The following is a 13,478-nucleotide window of genomic DNA, read 5'->3' as shown; positions in this document are numbered from 1 at the left end:
CGTGTGTTGATAGAGTGGCCTTGTGTGGTTGGTGTCCTATAGGGCCCCGTGGCTCAGCCTCCCCAATCACCTGAGGTCGACACTCTTGGTGCACCCCTTTGTGGGCTGTTTGCACAGTCTTGTTATAGTTAACCCTTGATTGCTGTTGGTATCGCTGGGAGGATTTGACCTCCAGGCCAATTGGCTGTGATGACCAGCTGTGTCTACACTGGAAGATCTGTTGTTCAGGAGATATCCTTATGGGGCAGGACTTGCTTCAGTGGGACTTTGGTGCTCACTGAGTCTGCCCCTTGAGTGTGTCTCTTATGGATGTGAAGAGTTGTAATTCATTATGGTCTCACCTGACTACTGGGTACACTGGCTCTTGGATCTCCAAGGAGGTACAAGATCAGCCAATGTCTGGGGCCACCCTGCAGGAGGTACAGAGACATCTGCAGATTCCTCCTCTTTGTATTGGGTTTGGAAGTGCCCAGACGAGGCCCAGTTGTGAAGCAAGGCCGCTGCTGCTGCCAGGTAGTGGGCCTTCTTTTGGAACCTCTGGGGCTCTCTGACCCAGCTGCCTTTTGTTTTAGGCAAAAGGACAGGCCATTCATATGCAAAAGCTGATGTGCACAGCTTGGGTGGGGTTGTACATTGGGTGGGGCGGGGTCTCTGGGAATCACCCCAGCAGAGCAAACAGTAATGGCTGCCCTGAACTTGAGAAGTCTCTGGTTCTCTGTGTCCTGCGCACCCATGCAGGAACAATGCTCGCTGGGAGCACCTCTAAGAGTAAGCTGCCCTCATGTTCCTTTCCCAATGACAGACAGTCCAGTTACTTTATTATCAGAACAATATTTCTTTCTCTTGCTAAAAAAGGTGACTAATTATAATGTCCTGGTTGTTTAACCTTGGTAATCATGATGACTTTATACTGACTGTAGCTAATATCCCAAAATTTGCTCTACACTTCGGTGAGATTCAGCACTGCTGCTGGTTAGATGTAAGTCCATATTTCAGTTACTCTTTCAAAAAATTTTTTTAAGGTTTGGTGGCACTGACTTTTCATAAGTTCAATAGGGTTATCATTTTTACTTTCCAGTGTAGCTGTGGAAAAGCTCATGTTAGGAATAAAAGTGTCAGTATTGCCATTTTCTTGTTTTTCACTGATGCTTGTTATCGTTATCACTAAAAAATACAGTGTTTTTTGTAAGAATCTTTTAAAAACATTCGTCTTTTATAAGGCTTAGTTTAGTTAAAATGAAATAATATGGCTCATGAATGTACTGCAGGAGCGATCCACACTCATGTGGTTCTTCAACTGTGGTTTGCAGTCCTCTTTCACTGGCTCCCAGATGGAGCCCTGGAGTCTGCATTTCAACAAACACACTCATTATTCCTAACGTAGACAATGTGTGCCTGGGACAAGCATGACTCCCTAGAATCAATATTCTTTTGGCCACAGAGATGGCTTGCCTCTGTCTGGTGAAGAGCCTGGTCCTGGAAATTCTGCTACCCTGATGCTATGAAGGGTTGGAGTAAGCCTCGTGCACGGGGAGTGAGCCAGGAGTGGGACTTGGCAGTCAGGCTGGTAGGACTGTCAGTATCTGCTCAAACTGGGAGTATCAGAGGCCAAAAGTTCAGGGCAGCAGCTCCTCCTGAGAGGAATGGCATATAATGAAGATGGTAGATCTCTGTTGCTCCTTTGACAACAGAACACACAGTTCCTATGAGTAAATGAGAATCAACATTGTCCAGATACTTGGGGCTTCATTCTGTCTGTGGAAACCCAGGGAATCTGGAGAGTCCACTCCAAATGACTTCTCTCCCTGGGCATATTTTTAACAATGATTTACAACAGACATAAAATAATTATCATCCTCATTATCATCATCATCATGCATTTCATCACCATCAATATTTTTATGACATTTGACAGTTTTGCAAAGGACTTTTTAAAAGTCTATGATGTAGATATTTACCCTCTCCTTTCAAAGATGTAAAACTGGGGCTCCCATGAGCCCCAGGTCACACAGGTGGTCAATGGTGAGTCTCAGATTCAAGTTCTATCAAATGTCTATAATAACTATCTTCTCCTACACCAGAGCTGCCTGGAAGACAGGAAACCTAATTTTCACAAAAGACGGTTTTCCTTTTTAGAAAGTCTTGCTCCAGGGAAAATTTGGTGGTTTTGTCTAGTAGAAACAAAAACCAGTAGGTACACAAAGTGATAATAATGGATGCCAGCAAATGCAAGATTTTCCTAGCAGTCATTCAGAAAGCAATGATGAGAACATTATCAAAAGTGGCATATTTTCTCCAAAGAGCTCGAAATGCTTTCACGTTGTTTTCCAAATAGGTTACACTGTTATCTGCACTCTGTCAATGATTCTTCTGTGTTAAAGTGTGGTTCTTCCTCTTATCATTACCAGCTTTCACAGATTTTATGGCTTGTGATGCCTGCTCACACTGTTCTTAACGACCACGCTTTGCTTATTGACACCAGGAGGGTGACTACCATCTGTACCAACACTACCAGAACTGCACAGACATCTTCATTTTACATTCTGTTGTGCTAGTGTGTGAGTGGGGGTGGAGGGGAACAAGTACAAAGCAGATAAATAATAGTGAGAAACTTTGAGAGGTAAAGAAGGGGTTTCTGTTAAATGGTGGGAGTAGGTTAGAAGATACATTTTTGCTCAGTTATTCACACACCTTGGAGCCCATCTCTTCTGGGTCATTACAAGGCAGTCCACAAGTCCCACTCGGAGAGAATCTACATCCTAGTCATAGAGCGAGATGAGGAATGGGTAACAAGATATTACCACGTCACAATCTAGGTGAAGAGTATTTGGGTGGCTCGCTGTTCTTTCAGTTTTTCGGTGGGTTTGATTTTTTTTTTTTTAAAACAAAAAAATAAAATTTTAAAAAGCATCATAAAATTAAAAATAACAACTGGAAAAACATTTGCAGCCGATATGATATAAAAATTAATAATAGTCTTAAATACAAAGAGCTCTTGACAACAAAAAATACTTGACATAGACAAAAGGACATCAACCGAGAAATGCAAACAGCCAGTATATACGTGAAAAATATTAAACCAGGAAAATGCACATTAAACAATATATTACTACTACTTTTTCTTTACAACTGGCAAAACAGATCACTTAACTACCCTAATACTTAGTGCTCATGAGCGGGCAGCAGGATGGCCATACTTTTCTATTACTGGTGGAGGCATAAAGTTCTTAAAGGCAATTTTTTCAAAATATGTGAAATTTTTTAAATTATTATTTTAATTTAGTAGTTATACTTTTAGGAATTTATCCTAGGAAATAAGGAGCCATACAGGAATCTCTGTATAAGTTTATTTATTTTAGTGTTATATCTAATAACAATAAATTTTGAAAATACCTTAAATGTTAACAGTAAAATAATGATTAAATCTATAATATATATGTGTATTATATATCTACTAAAGTAAATATTGTCCAATAAGTTTTAATGACCTAGAAAAACTCTCACAGTATATGTTGAGGGAAGGGAAAGCAGGATACAACATTATATCTCAATGCAAATTCACTTATAAAAACATAATTCATGGAAGGAAAAGGCTTTATAGGAAATATACTAAGAGTGGGAAGGGTCTGGGCAGAGGGGAGGAAAGGGGGGAAATGGGAGACATATGTAATACTGTCATATATATATATATATCTAATAATAGGATAATATGCAAATTGGTCGAGACACTATCATGTAATGACGGATAAGTAGGCTGCGTCCCCGCTCCCTGCACTGGCCTGGAGACATGAGGCTTGCGTCCCCACCCCCCGCAATGGGCCCTGGGATGTGAGGCTCATGTCCCTGCCCCCCTGCACTGGCCTGGGGGTACGCAGGCGCGTGGGGATCCACAGGTGTGCGGAGGTTCACAGGCCTTCACCATGGCCTGGCCCAGGGGCCCACAGGCCTCCCCCGGCTCTGGCCTACCTCTTTTGGGCAATTCATCAAGGAGCCCTGGATGGGTGGGTGCGGCCTACCTCTTTGGGGTGATGGATCATGGGGCTCCCGCACTGTGATGGGGCATAGGCCAGGCCGGGGGACACGCCCCCCCAAGTGCACAAATTTTGTGCACCGGTTTCTCCAGAATTCCCAGGGGATGCTGCTGCTGCCGGTGGTTCCGCGGGCCACACTGGGCCAGACAAGAGTCTACTAGCCCAAGCATGTGAAACTCAGAGGCTAACACGGGACAAATAAGGGCAAATTAAGTTTATGTGGGCTGCAAAAAAACCCCAAAAGCCTCAATTTTCATAGAAACGTAGGATTATTTCAAAAAGTATAGTGTGTGTGTATATATATATATATATATATATATATATATCAAGTTTCATTTCTAGGAAGATGATGTAGACATACCCTATTCCTTCTTGTAAGTTCAGCTAAAATCCCTGGGCATTATATATATAACAAAGTTAAGAAGACTTTGAAGGATGGAGAGGAGGTACACCAGTTAGGAACCTTGGGACACAAGGAAGAACATGGTGGTGAGGTCCCTGGGTTTTCTTTTTGCTTCATATATCCCATAACTGACCTGTATCATTTTCCTTTCTCTAAATGATTTCTTTTAACATTTCTTGCAAGACAGGTCTCAGTTTTTGTTCATCTGAGAGCATCATTATTTCCCCTTCATTTTTGAAGGATAATTTCACTGGAGACAGAATTCCAGGTTAGTGGGTTTTTTCTTCCCATCCTTCTAGTCTCTTCTTGCTGGCATGGTTTATTAAGAGAAGTTCAATGTAATTCTCATCCTTGTTCTTCTATAGGTAAGTTAGATCTAATTTTCCCACAGTTCCTGGATATTCTGTTCTGTTTGTTCAGTCCTTTTTCTCCTTGCATATCAGTTTTGGAATTTATATTGACATTTCTTCAAGCTCACTGATTCATTCTTTGGTTGTATCCTTGATAATCCTATCAAAGGCAATCTTTATTTCTTAGAGTGTTTTTTATTTCTAGCATTTCCTTTTGGCTCTTAGAGTTTTTATCTCTCTGCTTACATTACCCATCTGTTCTTGCAAGTTGTCCACTTTTCCTATTAGAGCTCTTAGCATCTTAATCTTGGTTATTTTAAATTCCAAAACCTATGTTATATTTGGGTCTGATGCTTGCTTTGTCTCTTCAGATTTTTTTTAAAAAAGTTGATTTCAGAGAGAGGGAGGAAAGAGAGAAAAGGAGAGAGAGAGAGAGAGAGAGAGAGAGAGAGAGAGAGAGAGAGAGAGGAATTGATCACTTCCACATGCACCCCAAGGGGGGAATGAACCCACAACTCAGACATGTGTCCTGACCAGGAATCAAACCCACTGCCTTCTAGTGTACATGATGACACTCCAACCAACCAAGCCACACCAGCAAGAGCCAAACATTTTTTCTTGCCTTGTCATTTTTTTGTTGATGTATGAGGTAATAGGAAAAGAGATAAATAGGCCTTCATGTGTTCACTGTCTGCTGTAGCTGTAGGTGTCTGAGGCTTCCATGTCCTTCACTATCCGTTGGTCTTCCCTGTTGTCTTTGGGTTTCCCTAGAAACTCCTTCCTAAATGGAGTCTGCGCCTTGCATCGTCCTCCATAGATACAGTGTGTGCTGGAGGGAAGCGTTTGATAATTCTGTGAATTGGTCGCAGTCTGTTAGTAGATCTACGTCCCTGGATTGTTACCCTCACAAGTTTTTCTCAGCATTTTACTCCTTATTTGAGACAGGAAGACTGAGGAGGTTGGAGTTAGCTAACTGCCCTTCCTCAGGTCAGATAAGGCTTCGGTAAAATAGTTTTCCTTGAGAGCTTGCCCTTATTACAGAGAGCAGAACAAAGAACAGAATTCTCTGGGAGTATTTGGAAATGGTTTATTTTCCCTTCTCTCTGCTGGTAGCAGGAGGGGATTTTTCTCTGTTGTTTACCATGAGACCAAGTGGGGCTCCTGGAGGTAAAAGTCATGAAGGTAGGGCCCTCCCTAAGACCTGGCCCCTTGGAGTTTTTAACTTTTCAAGCTAATTCATAGAGCCTCCAGGGATCTGTCAGTTGGAGTTAAAGTGCTCTTGCCAGTACCAGCTTCAGCAGCAGGCTTCCACTCCTGGTCTTTCTCCAGCTCTCTCTAGTGTGCTGGGCAGCAGCAGTTCTCTCTATGATCTAAATTCTCTGATGGACCCAAGATGAGTTGTTTTTTTGATTTGTTCACCTTTTCTTCTTGTTGTACAGTTGGGAGTCTTAACATCTAAGCTCTATACCTGTTGGGGTGAAACCAGAAGTCCATAAATTACTTTCTTTTTTTAAAATATATTTTATTGATTTTTTACAGAGAGGAAGGGAGAGGGATAGAGAGTTAGAAAGATCAATGAGAGAGAAACATCTATCAGCTGCCTCCTGCACACTCCCTACTGGGGATGTGCCCACAACCAAGGTATATGCCCTTGACCAGAATCGAACCTGGGACCCTTGAGTCCGTAGGCTGACGCTCTATCCACTGAGCCAAACCGGTTAGGGCCATAAATTACTTTCTAATGATAATTTGGCACAAGTGGATATCATAGTAGAATCAAGAGATTGAGATTTATTGATCTTAATTATGTTGACCATTTTAAAGAACTGCTTTTAAATTAAAAACGTTAAGACATACATATACTCATTCTTACAAAGCTATTTTGTTTTACATTGGTCTTTCATGGAACTGCCCACTGCTTAATAAGAAGAATATGTAACTATTTGATTTTTAAATCTTTGTAATTACATAATAGAGGTTTAAAGAATATAAGTATGAACTGCTTTGGGGACCAGCATTTTAGATATATTTAACATTGGCTACCCTGTGATTTGATGTTATTAAACAAAGTACAGCATATTGTGTTTTTCTTTACCAAGAAATGCTTTATAGTTCAGTAATTATGTCATTTGTGCATCATATAAACTCAGCCAGACATAGAGATTTATATTCATGCTATAATGGTCTTTATCAGACTTGGAAGTTCATATGCTTAATAAACAACTTCAGTTTTATGCTGATAAAAATGCTAAAAATTGGTCTAATTTATTATAATTACCAATAGAATATTTCCTGTAAATCTAATTGATATTCTGTTCTCAAATCTATGATGCATTGTTTTAAAATTATAATTTGTGAAGCTTTTAAGATAGCAAATTTGATTTGAAATTATTATTTTTCTTTAGGTTGATTCCAACTGTAATTGATCAGAAATTATTTATTTTCCCTTTGGAATCTGAGGGTAAACTTTGGCCGCCCCAACGACAGTGTGTATTTCCACATGCCTTTCCAAGAACAAAGGTAGGAATCGAGAAATCTATAGAAACAGAGTAATTAGTGGTTTGCTAGAGGCTGGGAGGAAGGGTAAAGGGGAGTGACTCTAATGAGTACCAAGTTTCTTTGAGGATGATAAAAAATGTTCTGGAATTCGATAGTGGTGACAGCTGCACAACTCTGTGTCTGTACTAAACACTGTCCAGTTGTACTCTTTAAAAAGGAGATTTTAAAGTATACGAATTATATCTCAATAAGGCGGTTAGAAAAAAAGTGAAGAGTAAAGTTGGGAAATTTGATTTGTGTCTAAATGAGAAAACATGTCATTGTTTTTTCAGATATATTCATGGTATGGTCAGTTTCTCTGACAAGTGCTTTCTTCAGAAAGCAAAATAAATCAGAACAGAATGCCTTCAAATTGTTAAACAGAGTCCTAGAAAGAAAGTTTCCAGGTGGCAAGAATAAAGCTTAAGAGGTGTCTGACTTTGCTTCCTAGGGGGTGGTCTTTTAAATTTTCTCCTGTTCCCTCCCTGACTCACCAAAGGTAATAATAGCTCCCTTCCCTTCAGTACCAGGTACTGTTGTCAGTGCTTTGGGAATACTAACTCGTTTAACCTTCAGAATGGACCTAGGATGAGGTGTTGTTATCATTACCTTCATTTTATTGATGAAGAAACCAAGGTTCAGAATGTTAAAGAAATTGCACCCTCTTGCAATCTGGGACCCCTCGGGGGATGTCAGAGAGCCGGTTTCAGCCCAATCCCTGCAGGCCAGGCCAAGGGACCCACTGGTGCACAAATCCATGCACCGGGTCTCTAGTGTGCATATAAGATCTTTGGTTAATTTCTTCCTGCCCTCCTCCCTTCCCATGAGATTCATCAGTCTGCTCCATGTTTCTATGCCTGTGCATTGAGCATCTGCCCCCTGGTGGTCATTGTGCATCATACCTACCAGCTGGTCGGCTGATCAACCTGTCACTTAGGCTTTTATATATATAGATAGATAGATAATTTATATACTATAAAATTCACCCTTTTAAAAAGTATTTAATTCAGTCATTTTTAGTATATACACAAAATTGTACAGTCAACACATGGTATCCTTTTTATAATTGTTTATATTAACCTGTATTTTTCTTTCATCACACCACAATTTGTAATTAGATATTAAGTTGTATGGTTTTTTAAAATGTCTGTCTTTCCACTAGATTATAAGGAGAGCAGGATCCATGTCAGTTTGTTCATTGCTCTATAATTTTAGGGGACTCTTGATAAATGTTTGTTGAATAAATAAATAAATGAAACCACCCCAGTAGGGTCTAAGGGTGTAGTCATCCCCATAAAATACTAGACCAGGCTACACTCCCAAAGCAGCCTACTCCCACCTTTGTCATTGTACTGGGTTTGTCCAGCCACTCCCTGTGGTGTATGTACACTGTGCCAAGGACTGTTAGAGCCACACGGGGATGAAGAGCTTGGGCTAGATCCTTACTTTCACAGAGCTTGCTCTAGTTGGGAAGGGGGGCGGGGGGGAAGACAGCACATTGATAAGAAAATACCAGGTAAGAATAAAGGCTTTGATGAAAAGAGAATGCTGTGATAAATGGAGCTTAAACTTCTTTACTATTAAGTATCTGCTTCAGTTAAATTTGCATTTTTATTTTTATTTTTTTTTTGCCAAGAATCTCAGGAGGACCACAGTTGGTCCACAAATGGAAGATTTGAGATCTCTGGTTTACAAAGATAGTAAAGTAAAATATCTGAAATTAGGACTGTTGTTGAATGTATAATCGCTTGATTCTTCCAGAAGAAAAAAAAAATACCATGGCCAGAAATTTACTTTCCTGAAAGAGTTCTGAATCCTGATAAAGATAAGGAACCTAATGTGCTGAGTATAACCCCAGGTCCTTTGAAATGCTGTGAGCATGGGTGAGCTCCATTTAGAAAGGGGCAAAGACTGGTTTCCCATCCCGATTTTACCTCTAGCGCCTGGATCCCTACTGCTGTTTTATCTCTAATATCAATGACATCTGCTTAAAAATGCATAACCGCCCACACGAAGCATAGCCCTGATCTTGCATTGCAAAGTCGATGACAAACAGTGCTGTTTTGCCAGCTGCTCCAGCAGGCCTACTGCACCAACTCAAAAGCTTGAAGTATTAAGCAGTTGTGAAATCCGACTGGGATATTATTACCTTTAATTACCCGCAGCCAACCTTTCAAACTAGGTAAACCCCAGTTGCTTCTTTAAGCTCTGGTTCTCCAAAGTTGATAGCAGTTTTTGGAATTCCATTTTACACCAACACACTTAAAGGAAAAACAATTAGGAATTGCTCCATTGTAATAAAGCATCATAATTAAGAATTGTTTATTAATTTTCTTTTATACTTGAAAAAGCCGTATTCTGATGGCTTGTGTAATTTAGCTCCCTATCAACACCAGCCTAAACCCTCTGTGGGCACCTTGGGCACATGTACTCCTAACAGTCAAGGAAAGGGTTTGAAATAAAAACAAAAGATAAAGAAGAAGGAGGGAGAGAAGGAGAAAGGCTTAGAGGCCAAGAAAGTATTTGCTTTCCTTGTTGTGTCTGGCAAGTTAAGTCTGAAGGCAATTTGAAAATAGAAATTTCTAAACTGTTTAGATCAGAGGACCAGCTTGGAAACATGATATACTTGATATATTTGTGGAGCAGGGAAATAAAGCCATCTCACTGCTTGAGTTATTCTCTATATTAATTCCTAAAATGGGTGCTTTATCAATGAAACACACAAAAACTGTGTGATTGAATATGATGCAGCCATGTGCAACACCTGTGTCTTAGATGGAAGAATCTTTAATTTTGTGAATTGGGATCTAATTGAGAAAGTGATTTTCAAAATCTGATCAAAACGAAAGTTTTGAGGTTTATCTGACATGATCCTGTTAGAAATAAGGCGAGCCCCCAAGTTCAGAGGCCCTGGTAGAACACAAACCAGACTCGGGAGCCAGGCAGCAGGCAAACATCTTTACTTCTATGTAGAAGGGTGCGCACACATGGTCTGGAAGCCGCATACATACCTAGCAGGCGGGCTGCTTGGCTTTATAATCCCTGACTTGTGTGACTTGTCCCTCGCTCTTGATTGGAGCTCAGGCTCATGGTCTTTCCCGATTGGCTAATTCAAAGGGAGGGGCTGGCCTTTGCTGTTTCAAGACGGCGGCCCCCAAGAAGCTGCAGTGATGTGGCCAACATGGCAGCTGCCAAGTCATGCAGCCCCAAATGACGGCTGTCTAAACTGTTCTTTGACAGAAAAGATGATTTGTTTATTCTCACAATCCACATGGTGAGAGAGCAAAGAAGGCAAAAGCCGGGGCAGTAAGGGTTGCTTCAGAGGTTTTCCCTGTGAGTTCATGTCACTCAGCATCAGGGTGGATAAGTTTGCTGATGAGCAGGAGTTGGATTTTACAGAATGGAGTGGGGAGAAGGGAAGGCCTGCAATGAGCTGGCCACTGTGAGCTCTGTCTTCTCATTAGAATGTAAGCTCCATATCCGTGTCCCCCCTCCACCCCCTACCCCCCGCTTTTTTATGGCTTAAAAAAAAACCCTTTTTATTATGAAAATATTCCAACAAACCAAGAATAGTGTATTAATAACCATTTCTCCTTCACCTAGATTTAACAGTTGTTAACCTATTTTTTATTGAAGTGTTTTAAAATATGGACCTAATGACAATTTCACCCCTAATGCTTTAACATGCATCTCTAAAAATGAGCATACTCCTGCTTACCCACAATACCATTATCACATCTAAAATATATAAGAAATCCCTAGGTCATATTCAGATTTCCTCAATTATCTCCCAAATGGCTTCTACTGCTCTTTTTATGCAAACCCAGAACTGCTAAGATTTTCCTTGCATTTGATTATTTTATTTCTTAAGTCTCTATTAATCTAAAGCAGAGAGACTGTGTTTTGTTCACTGCAATACCCAGTGCCTAAATAGTGTCCGTCCTGGAATAGGATTGCAGTAAATGAAAACATAATGGTTAAAAGTATAGATTCACATCCTATACCTTAGCAAGTCACCTAACCCCCCTGTGCCTTAATTTCTTGCCCATAAAATAAGCATAATAATAGTACTTATCGACCTCATAGGGTTGCATAAGGATAAATAAATTCACATATGTAAATGCTTATCACAGTGCCCCACACATGGTGCTCTATAAGTGATAATTATTCTTATTATTTGTTGACGGATACTGGTTAAGCTCTATTAGGTGCCTAATATGTGGCAGGCACAATTTTAGGCATCAGCCAAACTCCTCTGCTCTCATGCAGCTGACATTCTAGGTGGTGTGGGGTAGGCATTAGGAAAACCAAAAAATGACTTGAAAAGTAAATATATAGTACGTTGGTTTGTGAAAGAAAAGCTGGGAGGGGGCGGGAAGGGTGCTGGAATGATCTCGCTTGTACGCGGATCCTTGAACAGAAATTTGATAGACATGAGGGGCAAGCCATTGGCCATTTGGAGGAAGAGCATTCCGGGCAGAGGAAACAGAAGATGCAAAGGCCCTGGATTAGGAGTGTGAACAGCAGGGAAGCTGAAGAGGGATGGGCAAGGGGGAGAGAAGCAGGAACAGAAGGGGGCCAGATCTTATGGACCACCGTGAGGACTAGTATGGGTATTTCCTTGAGTGAGATGGGAAGCCGTTGGAGGACCAGAGGGCCGACATGGTCTGATTTGCAATTTTAAAGGGTCATTCTGGGTGTCGTGGTGAGAATATGATGATGTAACAGGCAAGGGAAGAAGCAGGGAGACCATATCACACCCTCAACAACATTTTGAGGGAAGGAATTATTGGAATCCTCACTTTAAAGATGAGGAAACTGAGGTCTGTGGATGATAGTAATTTAAAGCTAAGGAATAGGAGTACTGGGATTCAAATTCAGGTCTCTCTGGCCCCAGAGTCCTGGCTTTTCCTCACCACTGGAAAAAAAAATACAAAACTCGAGCTGTTTTCCTGTGTTTGCCACAAAGAAATTTACAATTGAAGAAAAGTGAAATAGATTCCTGATTTTGTCCACAAATGACTCTAACTATCCCCAGAATTATCCTCAGATCTGTCCCTCTAAACTTGCCCAACAAAACTCCTCAGTGCAATGCACCTGATAAAGGTGACCCTTTTCTTTCTGGGGCCACACCAAGGTGGCAATTATGAAGCTACATTAGAATTATGGAAAATACATTGTGATACTCTATCATATGTAATACTGTTTTACTGTAATTGGTTCCCATTCAATTGGTTTACATATATACTTTAAAGAGGTTTATACTTTACAGTGTACATAAGTTATGGCTAATGGAACAGATGATTAAGTGTGGTATTTGGGGTTGTTTCTATAAAAAATGGGCATCAAAAATAAGCCTTACGATAATATCTTCTAATAACATTGGTTCTATGATAAGATTCAATTAGCTGCATATTATTGACCCATAGTGCCTTTGCCATGAACATAAACGACTTGCTACAATTGCAAAGATTACCTGAATTTTGTTAGGTGGGATTTCATGCTTCAGTAATATTTCAAAGGTGGCATCCCAAATTTCTCATGCCTCTCCTGCTGATCTACTAGGACAGTGATGGCGAACTTTTTGAGCTCGGCGTGTCAGCATTTTGAAAAACCCTAACTTAACTCTGGTGCCGTGTCACATATAGAAATTTTTTGATATTTGCAACCATAGTAAAACAAAGATTTATATTTTTGATATTTATTTTATATATTTAAATGCCATTTAACAAAGAAAAATCAACCAAAAAAATGAGTTCGCGTGTCACCTCTGACATGCGTGTCATAGGTTCGCCATCACTGTACTAGGAGATGCTAACTTCCTGGACATGCAGGAGAGCCATCATTCCCTGGCCACCAACTCATGAGTTGTAGCAAAGGGAGTTCATGGAGTTAGTAATGGGCCCATGTGCCATCAAAATTGGACAGAATGCCCCCTTTCGCACAGTGCTCCTATAAAGCTGATGAGTGCATCATTGTGGTATGTTGTAAGAATTAACACAAGCATAGTAAAACTAAAAAATGTCTTTCATCACTGGTGTGCTATTTCATTTTCCCAAATATTTACATTTTAATGCTACTATGTGCTGGAGATGCAAATCTCAGTGCTATAGGAGCTCACATTCCGCAGACATTCTCCAGACTGTGGAAAGTGCT

General features: G+C 40.4%; 1 protein-coding gene across 1 annotated transcript in view; it reads left to right on the top strand.

The window, feature by feature from the left end:
- Positions 1-13,478, top strand: part of LOC102760425 (IQ domain-containing protein H-like) — a 38,592-nt gene that overhangs the window by 17,552 nt on the left and 7,562 nt on the right. The window contains exon 4 of the mRNA XM_015560454.1: positions 7,190-7,304. Within this exon, the coding sequence (XP_015415940.1) occupies positions 7,190-7,304 (115 nt within the window). The remainder of the gene's footprint in view (positions 1-7,189; positions 7,305-13,478) is intronic.

The sequence above is a fragment of the Myotis davidii genome, unplaced genomic scaffold, assembly GCF_000327345.1.
Source record: "Myotis davidii unplaced genomic scaffold, ASM32734v1 scaffold673, whole genome shotgun sequence".
Lineage (NCBI taxonomy): Eukaryota > Metazoa > Chordata > Mammalia > Chiroptera > Vespertilionidae > Myotis > Myotis davidii.
This window is presented reverse-complemented; position numbering and strand designations above follow the sequence as displayed.